The sequence below is a fragment of the Python bivittatus genome, unplaced genomic scaffold, assembly GCF_059951505.1.
Source record: "Python bivittatus isolate LINGU-HERP-01145 unplaced genomic scaffold, Pbiv_v1 ctg000020_np1212, whole genome shotgun sequence".
Classification (NCBI taxonomy): Eukaryota; Metazoa; Chordata; class Lepidosauria; order Squamata; family Pythonidae; genus Python; species Python bivittatus.
The window spans coordinates 25669085-25690269 of record NW_028277030.1 but is presented as its reverse complement, the minus strand read 5'-3'; the positions used below and the strand labels follow the sequence as shown (position 1 = coordinate 25690269).

Below are 21185 nucleotides of genomic sequence, written 5' to 3'. Positions count from 1 at the left end.
GGGCAGAGCCCGAAGGGTTGGAAGGCAACAGTGATATTAAACACTAAGGCCACCTTCCTGGGAGCAGCCCCCCATCCCCCTCCCTTGGCCCATCACCACCCTAATAGCCTCGCCTGTCCATTCTCCCTAGCCAGCTCAGTCCTGTCTGTTTCAAATGCTAGAATGGAGCTCTCTCACTGGCAACTGAGTGGAGAAGAGCATGGCAAATGAGCATCCTGAATCCTGGGTAACTTGGAACATTCTGCCTTCAGACAGTGACAGCCCCTGACCAGGGAGAAGGGGTGGAACAGCTTGGACCAATCGGTCATTTTAATTTGTCAGGGTGTGGGTGAAAGTTCCAGCCAAGATGTTGCTTAGGTTGTACAGGACTGACACAGGTGCTCCCCAAAAGTCTGTTGTGAAAAGAGCAAGTCTGCTGTCTGTTGTTTGGACCTTGCTTCTTTTCATTGACCTCTGCATCTATAAATAAAACTAATATGAAAAGGTCACTATAAGTCTTCAGTGCTGACTCATTCAAAGGAAACTAAACCCTGTAACATTATCCTGGGAATTTTGTCACCTTTTGAGGAAGCAAAAGAACTAACAACATCAATGCAATCTCTTACTCTGCCCCTGTGGCTATTCTTACTTAATAATTCCTCGACTCTTTAATTGGACAAGGAGATAAAATCGTGTCCATCCTCTCATTTGTTTCTCTCTTTCATCTTTTCCTGTCCTCTTGTAACTCAGTACTTCTGATACTGCCACAGTGTTCCTGTAAATGATGCCACAATGAAACCCTTTAACAATAGCCTCTTCCTAAGGCATGGGCAGTCAGGAGTGGTGGAGGGAAATCAAGTTCTTAGGATTTAAGGAGAAGGGTGTGGGAATTAAGGAAAGAACATTAAGTATCTGAAAAGAAAATAGGATCATCACACAAATGGAGAAAACTTAAGTAGACTAACTCGGATGGAGAGTCCCTAATCTACTCTGCCTATATACATATCTAGGTCAAGATTTCAAATAAAGACAAGCCCAACCAATTACTCAGTCTGAAGTAGCAGTTCCAGAAACAATACTTAAAATATAGATTAAGGAATACCTACCATTTCTTAAGATTCCCACCTAAGGAATCAGGTGAGAGTGCTACTATATTTGGACTGGCTGCCTTGACTTTTATAATAAGCAAATAGATAGTTAGCTTTGGGAGGTATGAGAGAGAGGAAATTTGGTTTTTGAACGTAAATGATTTGCAACTGAAACTGGATAGGCCAATTGTGAAATGGCAAAGAACTCAGTGCATCTGCATCCTGCTTACTAAGACTGACTATGTTTTTCAATGTATTGGAAAGGTTGTTTTCATACATCCTATATAGGAAAATTGTTATACAAAATGTTATCATGCATGCCATAAGTGCTACATTGCTAAAAGTTTTTAAAAATCAAATGTTTGAGAATGAATATTCCCAGAACTTTAGGAGGAACAGTTATTTAAGATCCTGATATTTGTTTTTACTGATTCACTCAATCCCTGGCCATTCCCTCCCTCCAATAATACCAGAAAGACCAGTTTAAGAAATCACTTCCCAGAGTTAGCAGCAGCAACCACCCAAAATGTATGCTATACCAAATCTATAGATCTAGAACTTCCAAACTGTAACTTGGGGAAATGAGTATATTCACCAATTCTAACTTGCTTCTTTGAAAAGTAAATTTTAAACTGGAGTTATGTTTACTACTATTTGTTAATGTGTCTAAGGTTTAATAGGTATTTTTGGCAATTAAGTAAACATGAATTCTGTGTGGTCAGAGTGACACTTAAAATAGAGTGCATGTATAGACATTAAACTGAATATGTAGACGTGGTACGTTGTCTCACAGCACCGTGTTTTCGGGATATTCAAATTTCTAAACTGGAGGCTGGAGCTGTGATATAGGAAGTCTAAGGACTGTGGTTGATAATACGAGAAAACTCAGGTACTCTCTGAAATCATCAATTAAATGTTGATTGAGGGGGTGGGGAGGCAGAGAACCAGTGGGCCTCCAGGTTTTGATGGACTTCAACTTCCATCTGCCTAGCCAGTATGATCTCTCACTGGGAATGATAGTAATTATGAACTTGAATGACAGAATCTTACAACAGGTCTGAGAAAGATGCTTGCTTTCTTAGGAAGTTTCTGGCAATCCTAACAAGATAGAGAAGAATGGTCTCATACAGTAACGACACACAAAACCACTGAATCACTGTAGAAATGCCATGACTTTTACAGCAGGAAAAATCAGGAATTATTGATTGTACATTCAGATAAAGAAATCTCCCTCAGGCATTGGGGCCCAGAGCTCTGGTGTGGGTGCGTTCCACTGCCTGAGACTGAGATTCTGTCAGAGGCCTCAGCTTAGTTTCTTTTTAACTGCTTCTGATTTTTTTTTTCATTTATCTCTGTTCACTACCTAGGATTCCTTTGATAGATGGGTGCTAAAAAATAAATTACTCTTATTATTGAACACAATTATAAGAGGGAATTATATACCCAGGGGAATGGAGTGTCCTAAAAGGCAGCTATTTTTTCTCTGTTGTGAAACACAGACCTTTTCTGAAATACACCTGAGATCACATGCAAAAACTCTGTGAAACAGGCAGGGAATAAATCATAGCAGAGAACTGCTTTCTAATTCTCCATCCACCAAATTGTTGTCTAATTTGTCTATTAACAGCAGCTTTTTTCATCTTGTTTTAGACCTGGAGATGTTAGAGTGAACTGGTTCTTCTGTATTGGACTTTTATCACTAAGTTACTACTCAGCCAATATATCTAAAATCGCTGCTGCCACCAGGTTGGTTCTCCAGGAGTACTTGATGCCAGACCACACAAGATAGGGCCTGCGGTTGCTTCCTTTTACATCAGACTAGAGACAATGATTTCTCAAACGAATGCAAGCAACAGTATCAGGGTTTTTAATGCTAAACCGAAAGAGAGCTATTGTGAAATTATTAGATCAGGTTCAACAGTGCAGTTCTCCATTCTCTCACTTGGGAATAAGCCTTATTGAACTGAAAATACAGAGAATCCTGCCGCATGGGCAGGATGGAGGAATTCATCTGCTATTTTTAAAGGTATCACGATTTTCTTTTTCCCAGGCAGCGCAAAAAAGCCTGTGATCAATGGCGTAATTTACTAGTACTATCATCAGCTCCCTTTTTATTAAACAGAAGTGCTAATAAATCGCCTCATTTTCTAAAATTACTATTTATAGAGAGTATATGGCTTAATCTGGAGGCGGAACTGAAAGGAATATCAATATATATATATATTGATATTCCTTTCAGTTCCGCCTCCAGATTAAGCCAGCGCCTCCGACGATCCCAACAATCTTTCTTCACGCCAGCCTAAGCACAATGGTATTTACATGACACGTGCCCGAAAGACTCCAGCAAACAACATTCCAAAGCGCCACCCAAATACTCACATTTCGCGGACCCGCCTCCTTCATGCCAGCTGTGTTCGGCTGAGGCCAGGCAGCCCCCTGATTGGCCGAAGGGATCACCTCAGTTCTCCTCCTCCTAGCGCTGAGTCACAATGCAACGGCCAAGCGCAGATCAGCCTCAAAAGCAAAGGGCCCTGCCGAGGGGGGATCCCGACGGCCAAGCGGGACCCACCGAATCAAATCAGGTGGTTCCCCTCCCCCCTTACCATTCGTCTTATGGTGCTTCGCCTTTCCAGACGGAGGAGGTGGGTGCGGGTTACGGAAAGCGTCCTAGCATCAACTCTTCACACCCATGGTAGAGCTTACACGTCGACAGGGCTTGTGCCTCACAACTGGTTAGCCGTTACGGTTTTCAGGCTTCCGGTATTCAGAATAGTTGTGCAAAAAGATTTGGAAGGGATAGGAATCTCTTTTTAAAACGTTTTTTGCACTTATACTTAACTGGGATGTTCTCTCAGTAAGCCCTGTTTTTGGAAATTTAAGACTTCCTCTGACAGCATTTAAGACTGCTGTTGCTAGGTATGGGGGAAAAAGACTAAATAAGGTTATATTTTCACTCCAGTTTAATGAAATTCTGAAATATTACACACATATTTATGTATATATATAAAATTTGGTATTCAAGATTATCAACCTGAAATTTGAAAATAATGGGCGTTCTTTTACTCCCAAGCACAAAACTGCTTGGGATCTTAGAATACAAAAGCTTTTTTCCCTAACTGATCATACTTGCAATTATTATGTATGTGTAAATGATACAGAGGTGGCTAAAAAAATTTTGTATGCTGAAACTGATATTTCTGTTCCAATGCATTTGAATGTGCAGGACTGATTTTGTGAATATTTGAGACAGACCAGGTTGCAGGTATCCAATCATTCACAATGGTGAATCCTGCCACTTTGTGTAATTTAATCCAGTTCAACCTATGGCAAAAGTTGTATTAATAGGAGAATTTTTTTCTTTTTCATCATTTAAGTGCATATTTAATTAAGTTACCTTGCAGATTCTCAGCCACGTATTCCAGAGAGTAGCAGCACCTAGCTTGGGAGAGAAGGAGGGTTAGGTCTGGTTAATACTTGAATGAGAGGATGTCGTTAGCCTGGAGGCTAAACTGGGAAGCTGAAAAGATATGTCAGCAGATTGTGATAAACAACTCCCATGTAGTTGCCAAGATAATGATATGGATGTATTCTTGACATTTAATTTATTAGATGTTTATCTCACCTTTATTTTTTGTCAGTTCCTGGTGGTATGCATACCTAATATTCCCACCTCTCATTTTCCCCACAACAACAACCCTGTGAGGTAGGTTGGGCAGAGTGAGAGTCACTGGCCAAAGACATCCAGCCAGCATTCATCCCTAAGGGTGGACTAGAACTCAAACTCCCCTAGTTTCTAGCCCAGCGCTTTAGCCACTGCACCAAACTGGCTCTCAAGTTGCTAGGAATTGAGCTTGATTTGAAGGGAACTTTGCCCCTATGAAATTCATATTCTTATTTGTTTACTTACGCAATTTTGTTCCCTTTAAAGCTTAAACTTAATTTCGAATATGATAACCACCTTCCACGTTTTGCAGAAGTCCGATGACATGCGTTCTACCCCCTTCTCTCAGCGGCCAATGGAGCATCACATTCATTAGGTCCATCTTCAGTGATTCATGGCTTTGACCTCACATAGACCTGTAACTGCAGAGCAGAACAGTCAGAGAGGGCAGGAATGCATAAAGGAGACCCTCACAATTAATACTGAACCTCCCTTTGTAATCTCAGCTCCAGTCATTCCCCTTGATTCCCCCTTTGGCCTCCTGTCTGTTTTCACTAGGTCCCTCCTCCAGGGCGGGGTCTAAGCAGTGATGTGAGATGAATTGACATCCCTGCAGCAGCCTGTGTAGACACAGAAGCAACCGTAGCTCCGGCCGTGAGCTGCCTCCTTTGCTGTAGCCTGATCTGCAGTCATTCATTGCTCTGGAGTAGGATAGTCGTGGGAGAGATGGTTCCTTTTTGCCTCCCTGGGAGAAATTGCTGATGTGTTCTACACTAGAGAGAGGTCGTCACGCCAGGTATCAAATAGCTGAAAGACAGATTGGGCATTGTGTCACCAATCAAAGTGGGGGCAGAATGTCAAAGAAGTCAGAGATTGCTGAATTTTTCCTGCGAAGGGGACTGCTTGGCTTAAGATGCTTATAATGTTTGTCCTAAGGCAAGGGTATGGCTTTGCTTTGTGCCTAATTTTTTGCTTTTTTCTTTTTTAAACTGGACAAGCCCTCGGCTGGAAAGCATATACTTTCTAGAAAAGTACTGAACCTCAGGGATCCCCTTTCTGTCCCTGGCTGCCACCATATGGACCTGAAGATAAGCTGTATTTTAATAGTAGTTGACATAGTGACATGTCTGCAGGCGGGGAATAAGGTCTTTGTCCAGAATTCTCTGGTTGATTTAAGAAGCATATTGTGGGGAACATAAGCGACAAAGGTTGTGATAGTTGGGTTGAGGTGGTAACAAATGGAAAAGGGTTGTGGGCTTGTGGTAGAGTTTAGACCATAGTGAAATCATTTGAGAGAAGAACATAGTTAAATGTACTCTTTTTGTCTTACTGTTTGCTAAGAGCTGTTCTGAGATTAGAAAGCAGCTATCGGTCTCTCAAGGTGACAAATGATAGCAATTTTAGATGCTTAAGAGAGTGCTGAAGTTTTCTGGATCTTCTGCATCTGTGCAAATAGTATTTTCTGTTTGATTGCACAGTTGCCTAATGTGTGAGGAGACATGGTCCTTTGAAACTATTAGATATATGTAGATCATGTCAATAACCCAAATGGTATTACAATAGTGAGTTCTGTGTCTCCTGATGACATATTTACATCAATTAACACTTTAAATAATGTTTGTTTTCCCTAATACAACTGTAGGGGAACCAAGCTTTAGTGCCATGGAAGGAAGTACAATTAAAGCCATTTAAGCCTTCACATAAAGAATTATTGTTAGCATTTCTGGTATAAAGCCAGATAGAATGGGTGTGAGCTAAAACTGTTCCAGCAATGTCAGTAGGCAAGCATTAAATATGTAGAATTCTGCCACTAAAATGTATGGCGCTTTTTAAAAAGCCTATTTCCTTTCATTAGAATATTCTTTTTTTGTTTGGGGAAATTAATGTAAACCCTCAGGATGGTGTAAGTTGTATTCACATACTATTTTTTTTTTCTCTGAATTTGCCTTGATTTGTCTGCACTGGAAAAAGTTATGCAACATTACTTGAATTGTAATCTCTAAATCATGATATGTACATGGTTTTTGCATTTTAAAGCACTCATGTGGTATACTTGGTTACCCTAGGAGGAATCCACTTTGAGTTCTCTGCTTAGCCACAAAGCACTCTGGAGGATATTGGCCAATAACTTTCCTAATAGATTTCTTGTAAGGATTAAAGGGGAAATATTATGTATGCTGTCCTTGAATGAAATGTAGGATATAGCATAATAAAAAGAAATTATTATTATTAGATTTAAGTATAATGGGTTTGCACTCAAAAGTACATGGCATTCACACAGATGATGTTCCTTTTGTGAAGCTCAGTTATTCCACTAAATTTAAGGTAAAAAAGCATGCATTCAGTTACAGACTTAATATGAAAGCACTCTTTGAAACTAAAATCTACAGCTTTCTAAAATTCTGTGCAGTTGGGCCACACAAGTCTTCCCCCAACCTCGCACCCTCTAGCTGTTTTGGGACTACAACTAATGGCTTGCTGGATGGGGAATTTTAGGAGCTATAGCCTTCAGACCGTTGGAGGGCACCTGACTGGAGATGGCTGTGTAACAGGAAACTGGTACTTGTTCAAAATACTGTTACTACTACTAACTCTAGATGAGATGTGATGAGATGCAGTCTTTTACTCTCTCAGTAGCTATGATTCTGTAACGGATTACAGTTGATTTCATCAACATCAGTGAAATGATTCTGGTCACGCTGGAACACTGACCATCATTTTTGCAAAGTGCTTTCAGGCCCAGAAGATGCATTTACGTTCTAAATGGAATTTCTCATGGCTAGTTCATTGGGTGGACTTCTAAAGCACTCCTGCAGACACTTTATTAACAACATTGGGTTATGTATTGAATTTCCACTTTAAATGCATTTGCAACTTTTCTGGTTTTGGAGCACTTAGTTTTAAAGCCTTCTTTGTGCAATTAAATAGGACAAAATACATACTTTTCTCAAGATATTTGAAACTGTTAGTGGAGTTTGATAATGATAGTAGTCCCAAGCATGCCTGTACATATTAGCATTTGTTTTATTATCTTCCATAAACAAAGATCAAGTATTTGAACAAAGCCATTCTCATCTGGTAGGTATGTTGGTTTAAAAAGTGGGTCAATACAGAAGGGATTAATTTTTTTGCCAAGACTTCATTGGTGTGACTGAAATATTCTGTTCTCAAAAACAACTCTAGGCCATCAACTCTGGGGATCCTCCAATTTTCTGCTGGGGGCTATCTTTAGGTGCTGATCTTTTAAAACTGTAACAGTGAAAAGGCCCTTCTTCCAATGAGTGAGCGTGGAAACATGCATGTGCTTATACTGATCAAAGATGTTAGAAGAGTGCATGTGGTAGGAAGATGGAGCAAAGGACAAGGTATGAAGGAGTTTCTTCTTGGTGGTTATTCCATGATTATGCTTTTTAAGAGAAGACTTATCACCTTGTCCAGAGCTTGGTGATGATGGTGGTTGAAATTACATTAATTAAGCAACAAAGAGGGACGAGTTCTTATATGGCCAAAGCTAGAAATTAGATCAATGTTTCTCAAATTCAAAAACTTAAAGAAGTGTGGACTTCAACTCTGAGAATTCCTCAGCCAGCATGCTGGCTGGGAAATTCTGGGAGTTGAAGTCCACACCTCTTTAAGCTGCTGAGGTTGAGAAACACTGAATTGGACTGAAGACAACTATTGCTGTAGGTTTTTTTCCCCCAAATCAGTACATATTCTCATATAAGAATCAGGTTTTGTGTTTTTTTCCCCCATGAGTATAGCAACTAGAAATGAATGGCCTTTCTACTTAAAATAATATTTCTACTTTTAGGTAGGCATGTCCCTTGCTTCCTCAGCTTCGAGAAGATTAATGGTTTACTTTTGCATAACTAAGGCTAGCTTTTGGACTTGAAAGAGGCAGGGTTGTTTTCATAGCTTTTCTAATAGGACTACGTGAAGCTTCAGTTTGGGCATTCCACTTGAAAACAGTTTGATCAAATCTGTATATGATTTTTATGCTTCTGTGCGTGTGCAGCAATGGGTTTTTCTGATCTGATTTTGAGAAAACAGAACTGATCAGAGGATCTGAAAGTTTGCATCAGATCAGTTTTGTAAACTATCTTGAATTATTGAACTAAATTAATTTTCTGAATCAGAGTTCTGATTCTAATTGGATCAATGCTGATTTGAAAATCCTAATTTGTGGATGTGGGTGAGAAGGTCAATGAATATTGCTGTTATTCCCTGAAGGAGGAATCAGGCTGACGATGTTCTCCATTAAGCAGATGTAAATTCTTTAAAATTAAAAAATGTGTTTAACTTCAAGGTTCCTCCCACCCCATCATGTAAAAAGAGGGAATCTAGATTACTTTTAACTAGTAAAGATTTTGGGATAATACTTCTGGCGTCTCCTAGGTTTTTTTTTCCTATGCAGTTTGTTGGTTAAAGTACTGGACCAGAAACTGGGAGACTGTGAGTTCTAGTTCTGCCTTAGGCATGGACAACTTTGGGCCTGTTACTCTTTTTCAGCTTAGTTGTTGTTGAGAGGAGAACAGGAGGAGGGAGCATTATGTATGCCGCTTTGAGCAGTACAAAATAAAAGTGAGATAGAAATCAAATAAATAAATATCCTTTGGGAATTTTTACAGGATATAAAAGGCCAAAAAAAAAATGAATACATGGACTTTTCCATACCCACTCATTGTTTTCCATTATGTGTCATCTGTTAAACTGTAGGGCATCAGAACCAGAACTATAAACATGGTTTGCAGGTCCAGGTACGACAGCAAATAATTATCTGTACTAATCGAAAGTAAACAGAAAAAATCTAGAGAGGAATTGACAACATTTGGCCTTTATAAGCTCAAGTTTGCTGCCGCATAATGTATGAAAAATAGGAAGCACTTTAAATTTACAGAGCATTTTCATTTTGCAGAATGGCCTATATGTCTGTAGTAAAATATGTTCTTTGCATGCAGATCTTCACAGATTCAAATTCATGCTGCTTTAGTTAAAAGGAATTGGTAAGCAGGAGATTTTAAAAAAAGGCTCCTGTGTGAGATTGTAATAGCTGCTGTTATTTAGGTGAATAATACTGATATAGATAGAAAAGCATTTGATTTGTTTGCTAAATGAGATTTATCAGTTTTACAGATTAGAGATCCATGTCTTCTCCAATACAGTAGCCACCTGACTTCCTGTTGCACTTTTCAAAAGTAGCTTTGCTTTTCATCCCACTGCCATTCTTTGGAATGAGTGGCAGTATTTTATTTAGTTGTGTCATGCAGACTGTGGAACTTGATTTCTCAAAACGTTTGGCTGCAATCTTCATTTTTGACAGCTGGCAAAGACTTTTCTTTTGATTTCCTTCTTTCAGTCTTTGTTGTGCATTTAAGGGATTCTGTTTGTTTAGCTTTCAGTACATTTTATTATACTTCTTTGGAGGCTGAAAGGCAGTTAGATTCAGGAGCTTTCTGTAGATACGTTTTGTCATCTTTTTCTCATTGTAGTATGATATTTCTTCTAAAATGTGAGAAAGTAGGAAGCCATAAAAAAGAATTCCTAAACTAAATTGGGTTTAGTTGGTGTTCATTTTATTAATTAGAAGAAGTGGAAGAGTTCAGTATAGTGTGGTTCAGAAAGTTCATGCTTTTAAGTACTGTGCTCAGTCATTGGAGACTAAGTCGTGTGTGTGGCTTTTTTGACTCATTTTAATGACAATATTCGCTATAGATGTAGGTTGAATTTCAGTAATGTAAAGCTTTTCTAATGTTTTAAAACAGAGTTTAAATTAAATAAAGTTGAATTATTCAGTTGAGAATTCTTTCCAGAAGTCTTTTAATCATTGTTTTGAACATACATATCCAGGTTATTATCAAAATGAAATGTTTCCCTCTCTTCTGCACATCTTTCTCTGCTTGATAATTTTATGGTTTATCATCAGTTGGCAAAGAAAAGCCTATGGAAAAATGCCATTTCATAGGCTTGTATGGAAGTTCCTATTTAATAATGCAAGCAGTATTGATTTTGTGGAAAGAAAACTGAGGAAGGAAGTAAAAGGCGGGCACAGATTCCTGTTTTCTTGTTCTTTCATTCTGACCACTCTTGCTTCTGCCCACTAGGCAAAGTCTGTGTCCAGTTTCACAATGTGGACTTGTTAGGGCATCTTAGTCAAAGATGGGGGAGTAAAGGAGATGATATTCCAAGCAGTTTATCTATTTATAATTTCAGTTTCTAATGCTGCCCACTTGAGAATTACTCTGTTGCACCTCACTCTGCTCCTAGCAGAGTTGCATCTAGCATTCTGGATTTTTTTTTTTTTTTGGTACATTGTAAGTTATATGGGACTGGTCACTTTGAAAATACTATAATCTCTTTTAGTTTAATCTGTTGCTAGAGAGAGGGGTATGTGCCACATGATCAGCTTTCTCTTCCCTTCTTCACTCTCAGGTGGTGCCTTGTAGCAGGTGGACGTGAAGGTGTCTCACAGTTGTTGGAAAGGGTTCCCTGATCACTCTGGTCAGCTTTTGCATGTTGAATCTGAGGCAGGGAAATCTTGTTACTCATCTCAGGTAGCAACTTATTTTGGACCAGCCTGCTGAGATAAAGGTTTGAAGGGCAGTCTACTTTCTGTGCTCCTTGGGGAGACCTTTGTGTTCAAGAAGGCTTTGGAAGGATTATGATAGAAACATAGGAAGTCTTCAGTAGATTGTGGTTTTAGAATACTTCTTGTAGCCCATTTCCTGGTGTCTTAGTGTTGTAAATACTAAGGATGCATCCTGGCTTGAGGGGAGGCAAGCGGTCATGCTGAAGAGAAAAAATGGAAATAACTAAAGATAGCTTTATGGCTGAAGATAGCTTTTCCACTGTTTGTCTTGGGTGATTTCTTTTTTTCTCTCCCACCTTCCCTGCCTATGTCGAGTGATATGAAAGAATTCCTTTCTTGTCCTGGAATGCCTTTCCAGTTAACCTCTGTTACTGTTACTCAAAGTGGCAATGCTCTGCAGCTTTGGAGTGCAGTTTAGACTTGTTTTTCATTTGCAGCAACTGGATTCATGTGCAAAAAGAGGGATGTCCACATGCAGATATATGATATAAATTAAAGAAAAAGAAGCCTTCAAGCATGAGATCAGCCCAGGAATTTGTGACATGTACCAGAATCAAGCTTGCACACCGTTTTGGGAAAAATCTACTCCTGGTTTCCCCCCAAACATTCTTGATCAGCAATCCGATGAGGAGTTACACACACGTTTTTAATTATTGATATTATTGAGTTGAAACAACTGAAATGCTTCTGATCTACTGCAGATCACTCGGGAATCAGTCAGTAGGTCCTGATTTAGCTTCTGCCCGTCCTTCTCAGTTTTTTAAAATAGTCACAACTCTTTCTTCTCCTTTTCTGTAATCCCATCATCGCTGTTGTTGGTTGTTGTGAGAATTAATTCTCACACAGTATGCATAAACCCAAATGAACAGGCTGCTACCAAAACAAGGAGCACATCTCCTGCCAAAAAGAGAATTGCTTTTAGGCCTGTATGTAGAGCAGGCAGGAGCAAGCAGTACAAGAAACTGAACATTGACTGTAGTATAAATAAAGCTTGCAGTCACTGGAATTCTTTCATAATGGTTTCATAGTTTTGCTACAACAAGGCAACCTACCTGAGCCTTCATATTGTGCAAAATATATTTTTGCCAAATTTTGCCTTGCTAGATGAGAGAGGCCTGATAATTGTTTTCAGTAAGGAGGTCTTCATGTGTACTTACTTCCTCTTCTATTTCAACTGGAGAGTTAAAGGGAAGGATTTCAAGCATATAAACAATAGCAACTATCTCAGATGCGACCCCAGAGGAAATACACGAAAGGCTGAGGGATTATTACATTTGTATGTCACTCTTCCTCCAAAAAGGAATCGAAAACAGCATTAATAGATAAATTATCCCTTTCACAACAGTAAGACTGAGAAATATGGCTGCTCAGGGTCATCCAGGATTCAGTAGAACTTTGAATTCAGGTTTAATATTTACAGCACACTGATTTACTGAGGCTTAACTAACATTTTGTTCATCACAAGTACGATAAACTCAAGGCAACAATGGGTAAAGAAACTTTTTCAACCTGAAGGGCAGCAGTTGGCATTGCTAATGACATGAGATCACTGAAACAGTGCTTTGTGGCTTGGGCAGAATTTAAAGGGCAAAGCACCAGTTTTGCCCCTTGATGCCTTATGAGAAAAATTAGTTCAATTTTCAGGAGTTTTTCAGGGTTCTAAACATGGAATGGATGGCTTAAGATATTGCCAGGCTTAAGAAACCTCTTTTGCCACTTAATGATCCTCCACTCTTCCCAACGGACATCAAACAGTGTGCTGGGGCCTGGAGATGGAATCCTGGGGGGTCCATGGGTCTGTGACTTGTGCACCCCATCCTAAACTTTCCTGGATTACTCTTCTGCTTGCTCTGGGAGAATTCTGTCTACCTTTGAGACATGGGTGTTATTTCCTATTGTTCAAAGCAGCATTAAAAAAAAATGGTATACATAATGGAGAGATCATTTAATCTGCTCATATTATTCCCTGCTTTCTCAGCAGAGGGTGCCCATCTTTGACCGCTGTCCTCTATTTTCTTATCTGGGAACGCTTTTTTTACTTGGTCAGACACCTATAAGGACTCATAGGGATTGTTAATACTGGTAACGTGCAATGTTTTAATAGCACGCAGTATGCTTTCCGTTCAGTAATAGGATGGTTTATTATTATTACACATTTCAGAATTTATAGTAGCATTTCTTATCAGGAAATTATCTGGTGCTTGTTCCATTGAAATGGCCATTTCAGTGACTCAGGAAATCTCCTTGGTTGCAGTGGGTGTGTAAACCAAATAAATAAATAAGCTCATAATAGCATAACTAAAAGAATGAAATTAGAGGTAATGGCTCATGGTTGTTTCCCAGCATCCAATGCAGATGCTTGGATCCAGGAGTGGAGGGTTAAGTTTTATTACCATAGTATGCTGCCTCTTTCTTTTCCTTTTCCTGCTCAAAGGCCAGGTCGTCTCCTTTAGCTCATTAGGTGTGCCTGAAGAAATATGGTCAATTCTGCCTGAGACTTATTTTTTAAGTGCAAAGAATTATTTGCTCTTCTGTTACTTTGCAGAATTGCTTTGGCTTTGCAAGGATTTTCTGCAGCTGTTGTAGGAATGCAAATCAGCAATCATCTAATGATAATTTTCTTCTGTTTTTCATTTCCAGGCGCAAACCATGAATTACGTTGGACAGTTAGCAGGGCAAGTCTTTGTGACAGTGAAGGAACTCTATAGAGGATTAAATCCTGCCACGTTGTCTGGATGCATTGATATCATTGTTATCCGCCAGCCTAATGGAAACCTCCAATGTTCACCTTTCCATGTACGCTTTGGAAAGATGGGAGTTTTGCGTTCTAAGGAAAAAGTGGTAGGGAAAAAAAATCTTCAATCCAATTTTTGTTTGTCATATGTATACCCTTTGCCCAGAATATTGCAAAAGGGAGTGTTTGTATTTGTTAAGTTTGGTAAGACATTGAATGTGAGGTCACATTTGGGCACAAGGATTGGAACGGTTGAAATGTTGAAACCTTTCCTTTCTGCCATTTTCCCAGAAAAATTTCAGCTCTCCTATTTTATTTGCTTCCCAAAGGGAACGGCTGCAGCCATAAATAGCAGCTTCTCATCCCAGCATACTGCAGTTATGAGGAGAGCAGATGTGTGTCTGACAGCCATTTAATCTTAAAAAAAATGAACTTGGTCCTCAGAATACACCTACAACACTTGTATGAAATCACAAGATCATGAGTCCAAACAAAAAAGCACTGCCTGTGGATTTCTAAAAAAAAAAGTCATCAGCATTTTCAGCAAGTGACAAAACTATGTGGGTTGTAACTGCTGTGAGTCAGACTGATTGTGTACTCAGGAATCATTTGTTGTGCATAAGGCCTTTTATCATGTCAATGTATCTAGCAATGAAAGCAAGTTTATTTAGCTCCTCACTTCAGCCTATCCCTTGATAATGATTACCTTAAGCTCTTTTATGAACTTTATATGCCAGAACTTGTAGTGAAATAAGTGAGATTTAAAAGACCTTAAATCAGATATCATCACCTGGGCTAGGTAAATAATTCTTAATTTTTGCTAGATTATGGTCTTCACTCCTAATGTTACTTGGTGCAGTATACTGATTAATAACAACATCTGGGACGTTCTGGATTCAGACATTATCATCTGTGAATCTATTAGCAGAACTTAAGGCAACCTCAGTTTTCTCATTTTTAAAGGTAGAATACAACTGATCAGTCTTACAGAAATTGTTGATGTAATGCGAAGTCCTTTAGTCACCTGGACACTGTTGAACAGGTGCTGTAAAATGGATAAAAAGTTCTTTCACTTAAGGAATGAACATGTATTTTCTTGAGGTTTTTTTAAATCCATGTTTATTTGTATGTCTTCTCTCTCAAGGTTGACATAGAAATTAATGGAGAATCTGTGGATTTGCACATGAAATTAGGGGACAATGGAGAAGCATTTTTTGTAGAGGAAACAGATGACAAACAGGTGAGACCATCCCCCATATGTATTTTGTTTATCATAATTTATAGGGCCCAAAGGCAGATAGAAATCAATATCTATAACAGAGCAAGGGATTGATGTGTGTTTTAAGAGATCAGTTATAGTAGGATTATCTACTATATCAGGCTTTTTTCCCCCTCCATCACATTTTGTTTGTCATGTAGGACTAGACTTATGTCTAAAATAGCCACTAGTTCACATGATCACATTCTTCAAATTATTTCAATAAAGTCTGTCAAGTAGTAGCTAGACATTATGGAATAAAATGAGTGGTTAGTACCATTTTCCCTGGTTATGGATAAGAGCCATTAACAGAGAAAAACTGGTATATAATAAGTTTGTACGTTATATCATTAATTGTTACTGATTTTGCAAATTGGTTAGTAGTAATAATCAAGCATTACCAGGGCTCACTGACTGGTAAAGAAAACATTAAATCTGAGATGTTTTCCTGATTCGTACATTTTTTCAAGTTTGCTTTTTCCAGAAGAGTTTTTGTCAAGAGAGTTATTGGAAGATATGGATAGATGGGTGGATAGATAGATATATCTGTGTGTGTGTGTGTGTGTGTGTGTGTAATATTTATATCTCTATTTATATACACATACACACACACATACTCTGTCAGCCTTGAAAGGTTCACTTGTGAGAAACAGATTTGGAGCATGTGGATGGACTATTGTTGTATTTGAGTTGGCAGCACAAATATCAGATGTCAACAGGCTTGTGTTTCCTTCCTTTAGGAGGCAATTCCATACCATTTGGCTACATCCCCCATCCTGTCAGAGGGAACTGCTCTCATGGAATTACAACTGAAGAGAAATTCTGTTGATAGGATAAGGAGCATGGACGCTGCTGGTCCTTCCCAGCTACCAACCCCTACTTCTCCTTCTGCAGCTGAATCCAGTTCTGCAAGTTGTTCTGTGAAGAAGAGGAGGAAGAGGAGAAGGAGATCTGCCCATAAAATAGACATTTCAAAAAGAGATGAAAATGCAGATACTACTGAAGATGAAAACATGTTCCCTATAGAAATGAGTTCTGATGAAGAAAATGAGCTGCTAGATACTAATTCAAGGTATTATCTAATCTAGAGGTCTAATTTATTAAAACTTAGTTTTTTCAAGTCAGATATTTTAACATTTAAACATTTGAAATAAACATTTGTTCTGCTTTTTTGTAGTGCAAGAATTATGGAATGCCCATAAATTGTAGATTTTATTTTGAATAAAATCACAGGATTACAGAATTACAGTTACTTTGTGAAGTTTAGTTTAAGAGTTATGTTCAGATTTGAGCTGTCATTCATGTTGTGTTGTTTTTCCATTTTTTAAAATGTTGGTGTCTACAAGAATTGCAGCATAGCATCCAATCAATTCATTGCTGTGATTTTTGTAATGAAATCAAGTATCCTTATCAACAAGTAGGTCATATCCATGGACTGCCTCCTACTTGTCCTTGCTATTGCAGATTCCCAGCCTTCCTCTGTTTACTCCCCTTTATTTAATAAAGCAGAACCAAGAAAAGGAAAAGAAAAAGAAAAAGAAGCAGTAGTGAAAGAAAAGAAAGGGTATTGCTTGTTTCCTGTGCACATGTGCAGAGATATTTCATTCATCCGTATGTGTAACTGTCTGAAAAATTAGATGGGAATTTCAGAACATTCCAATCATTCAGCCTCTGTGGCTTTGTTCTCTGACACTTGTGTTTTGTAACACTGAAGGGATTTAATATTTGCAACAAGTTCTTGAGTAAAGAGATTGATGAGGTCGGATAAAGTTGATTAATATGTAAAAATATTGTGCCTAGAGAACGGTGGGTAACTGGATGTTATCAACTAGCCGTTGACAGTTGCTTCATACATATGTTTCCTCCTTCAGAATTCATGCATTCTTACAGAAATATATATATTTTAAAAGAATACATATTTGCATGTAGATGTGAATAGGCAAAACATTTATTATGCACTGCCCAAAAAAGAAAGGCAAAGGCACAGCTGCATTTGTAATATTTTGAAATTCCAGAATTCTGATTTTTTTAAAAATTTGCATGCACATATGTTCAAGATGTCTAAGTAAAGTTGCCTGTTTCCTCCATCCCTCCCCCAGTTAATTGTGTTGTGGTGCATCTGCAATTTTGAAGCATTGTACTCCTGTTCTAAGTCTTTCTTTCAAAATAAATTATCCTCATTAAGTGAAAACAGGATAAAAAACAACAACCAAATGACTAAAAGATAATAACACCATCTGTTTGCTCCACTGAATTTGTAAAGAATGATAACTAAAACATTTTAAAGAATTCATCTGGAAAGAACCTCAGAGTAATGTAATGTAATGTAATATGAAAGTTTTACCAAGAATTCCTAACTAAGATCGTTACGGAAAATTTAGAAAGTAAATTTTTGCCAGAAAATGCAATCACAGGTTTTTTTTTTATTTGTACATTTTCTTAAAGTATCTAGATGTTGTTACATTAACATTAGCATCCATGAATTTAAAATACGTTAGTTTTTACATTGCTTTGTTGTGCCACTATTCTAGCTATCAACATATATACAGTATCAAAAATGGGCATTTAAAACCCTTTTTTTTTCTTTTTGTGTTCAGAACATCTGTCCCTGATCTGTGCAGGGACGAAGCGATTGAGGTGATTTCTTCTATAAATGTACTTGCTCATCCCCACTCAGATGGAGAATGGTCACCCAGACAAAGGTACAATACATGTTACCAGGATAACTCAAATAATCTCCTGTCCATGTGATGAACGCTTTCCATGAACCCCTTCTTTTCAGACTTACACAGCAGTTAAAAGAAGGACAAGACTTTCCATGCTTCTGGCCTTGATGCTATGAGTATATCTCTCTGGTTTCAACTCCATTTAAACATTCTCATAGTTACAATAGTTAAGCCCTTCCAGCTTCAGTCATCCATTGAGGGCTTAGCTATATATTATATGTGAATATGTGTAAGCAAATTTCTTTCACTTCAAACTGTGGGTAGATGAATTGTCTGGAACAGTTTTAAGTGGGAAGTAGGGAAGGATTAGTCCAAGCTTTGTTCTTCTAACAGACAGAAAATCCAGATTTTTTGAGATGCCCTTCTACATTTTGCTTATAATAGATGTAGTTTGATCCCTATCTTGCTAGGAATGCTTTTTGGTCTTAAGTATCCATTATCAGGTATGATGTTCTCTTCATTGGTATAAAAATCCATCAATGCAAATAGCCTGTGTTAGTGTCCTAATGCAATCTTATGGAAGGAAGCAGATCTGTAATTCCTACCAATGTTTAGTGTGATGTCATTATGCAGATACATGAAGGCAGATGGAATTTTTTCATCTTTGGAACATTCCACTTTGCAGAGCTCAGTTTCCATGGCGGCAAATGAAACCCCATCTCAATGTGTGGCTCCTGTATTGACACACTTGAAGTGTAGTCCAAACTGCTACATTTTGGTAGTGTGGCCACGGATTCTTGTATTCTCATTTTCACGTTGAGGCCAAATTCTGTAAATTCATGATTTTTTAAATTATGTATTGATTAATCAGACATTCTTTGCCAATTTCAAAATACATTTTTTTCCTCACAGGAAAAAAGCCTGTCATTTTAGTCAACTCATTTTGACCTGAAGTGCATATGCCCACCTTTGTGAGAAATAGTTGTATATATCTGCCTGTTTCCTCTGTAGGTGTGTGGCAACTTGTCCTTTTTTCCTTCAAATACTGAGGTGTTGCATCATCACACAAAGCCTTTATGGCTCCTTAGGGTTGAGTGCTGCTTGATTTGATGTGATTACGTTACCATATATTATAAAGGTGCCTGTGGTGATTGCAGCTTATTGTTAAGCTTTTGTGTAGAGTAGTTTAGTGGTTTCTTAAACTATATTCTGCCTTCCTCTATGCTCGCTTAGAGCAGGTCTGGATCTTGTCATTTAGAAACTCCCTTTTGTTTAACCCAATTTGGCTGTTTTCCACAAGGCAAATGACAGCCTCAGCAGCACAGGTTGATTTGGAACATACCTCAGGATAATGTTGCCTAATCTTTCTCTTTTTTTTTTCCTGCTATATTATATTATCCAGTAAACCTAGAACTTGCACAGGGAGGTCCTCTCATCTCACTGTTCCAGCAGAGGGAGGCTTATCTAGTTCTTGTCCTGACCCGTCTTCTCACTGTCCTGCTACAGACAGGTAGAACAGCCAATTGCATTTTTGGAATGGTGATTAACCGTTTAATACTGTTAACAGTATGCAAGCTTGCTGGGTCTCATCAAACTGGTATCTTTTACTAACTCATGGCAGGAAACTGGGAAGTGGTTCTTAAAGTTTTTGTTTGGGATTTTTTAAGTCATAGCATTAATTATACAAGCCTGTAAATCTCCAGCCAAAGAGTGAGTGGTTGTTATATATTCATTCTTTGTTTATTGCTCTAGGTCCTGCACATGGATGTCATGGCACTGGTTCTTTTCCACCCTTTTCCTTTCTTCAGAATCTTTTCCTGTCCTTCCTTTCACCCTGCCAGCACTAGAATCCCTTGATTAGTGCTTTACATTTTTTGCTTTTCTATGTCTTCCAAAACTTGGGTTCTTAACTCCAGGCTCCTGTTTGCTAGTCCAGCCCTCTGTATCAGCAGAGAACAGTGTAGTTGTTGACAGCAAGTCAGAAGATTTCCTCAACTGCACAATATAGTTTGTATTGTATTTTGCTAATCATACTATATTATATATATGATATATAACTCCAGTCATAGCTCACCTGCACAGGGATTTGGATGCAGAAATGGAACTCTTCTGATTCTAAGGTTTTGTTCATTCAGTGAAAGGAACCAATTTTGCACATACGATTTACATGCCAAAAGAGCTGTCTATTGTCAAGTATATAGAAGAGTGCTTGACCAGGATAGGAGAGTGCCAGAATCAGCACCCTATATTTTCATTAAAACCAATCTAATTTGAAATATTGTAAGAACGGGATTCTTACAGTTTACAATTCTTTAAAATGTATGCATCCAGTTTGTAAGTTTATGAATATATAGAGAATTAGATTATCCTAGACCTGCAAAACAGATGAAATAGGTGATATAATTCTAGGACAAGAGTCCATTTCAAATGAAAGTTAATTTAAAAGTGATCCATGGTTGTGCAGGACAAGATTGGAGTGCAGTCTCTGAGACTTCTCTCAAGTGCAAACTGTAGCCATAACTTTCAACAAAGAAATGATTAGCTTGGTCTTGTAGTTGTCTGGTAGTTCTGCTCTTCATGCAGCTAATAGAGAAAGATTTTGCACAGACTTTCCATCTCCCAAGGGAAAACCAGACGTACTTAACTTAGTTTCCCAAAAACTTTTTAAGCAAGCAAAAAGTAAGTTGTAACTTTGCATGAAAAAAAAAGCATATAAAGTGGAGATCAGCAATTAGAAACTGTAGCTGAAATTGTTCTGAAGCAAGAGAATTTTATGGAGGATTGTGGGCCCACTTGTTAATTGCTTACATGCTTTTTGAAGCGTGGGAAATCTTTAGACTGGCTGAAAACCTCTGTCACAAGGAAGTTTTGTGTCTTGGGGTTTCCTTTACACCGGCTGGCTGGTGTACTTTTATAGATTCATAACTTTCTTCAGAGAGCATTTGCTTGTGGTTTTTTTCTCTGTCTGATGGAAAAAGAAATATAGTTCCCATTTCTGTAGTTGTTGAGTTTCTTATAGAGAGCAACCTGTCATTAACGGTGAATGGCTTGTTTTTTATCCTATGTTATTGCTTCAGGTTCACATATGTATACAAGCTGCTTATCCATATGTTTTCCACACTCTGAAACAAGTTATATTGATCCTTAAATGTAAAGAAGTATACTAAAGAAGCCTTGAATAAGCCTATATTTTAATCCATATTTAAACAAGAA

General features: G+C 38.2%; 1 protein-coding gene across 3 annotated transcripts in view; it reads left to right on the top strand.

The window, feature by feature from the left end:
- The first annotated feature begins 5345 nt into the window (after positions 1-5345).
- Positions 5346-21185, top strand: part of LPIN1 (lipin 1) — a 53432-nt gene continuing 37592 nt past the window's right edge. The window contains exons 1-6 of one of the 3 annotated variants that reach the window (XM_025163191.2): positions 5346-5524; positions 13955-14155; positions 15193-15288; positions 16047-16378; positions 17904-18008; positions 19375-19482. In XM_025163191.2, the coding sequence (XP_025018959.1) occupies positions 13964-14155; positions 15193-15288; positions 16047-16378; positions 17904-18008; positions 19375-19482 (833 nt within the window). In that variant the 5' untranslated portion in view covers positions 5346-5524; positions 13955-13963. The remainder of the gene's footprint in view (positions 5525-13954; positions 14156-15192; positions 15289-16046; positions 16379-17903; positions 18009-19374; positions 19483-21185) is intronic. The other 2 variants (XM_007422917.3, XM_025163190.2) reach the window with 2 other exon arrangements.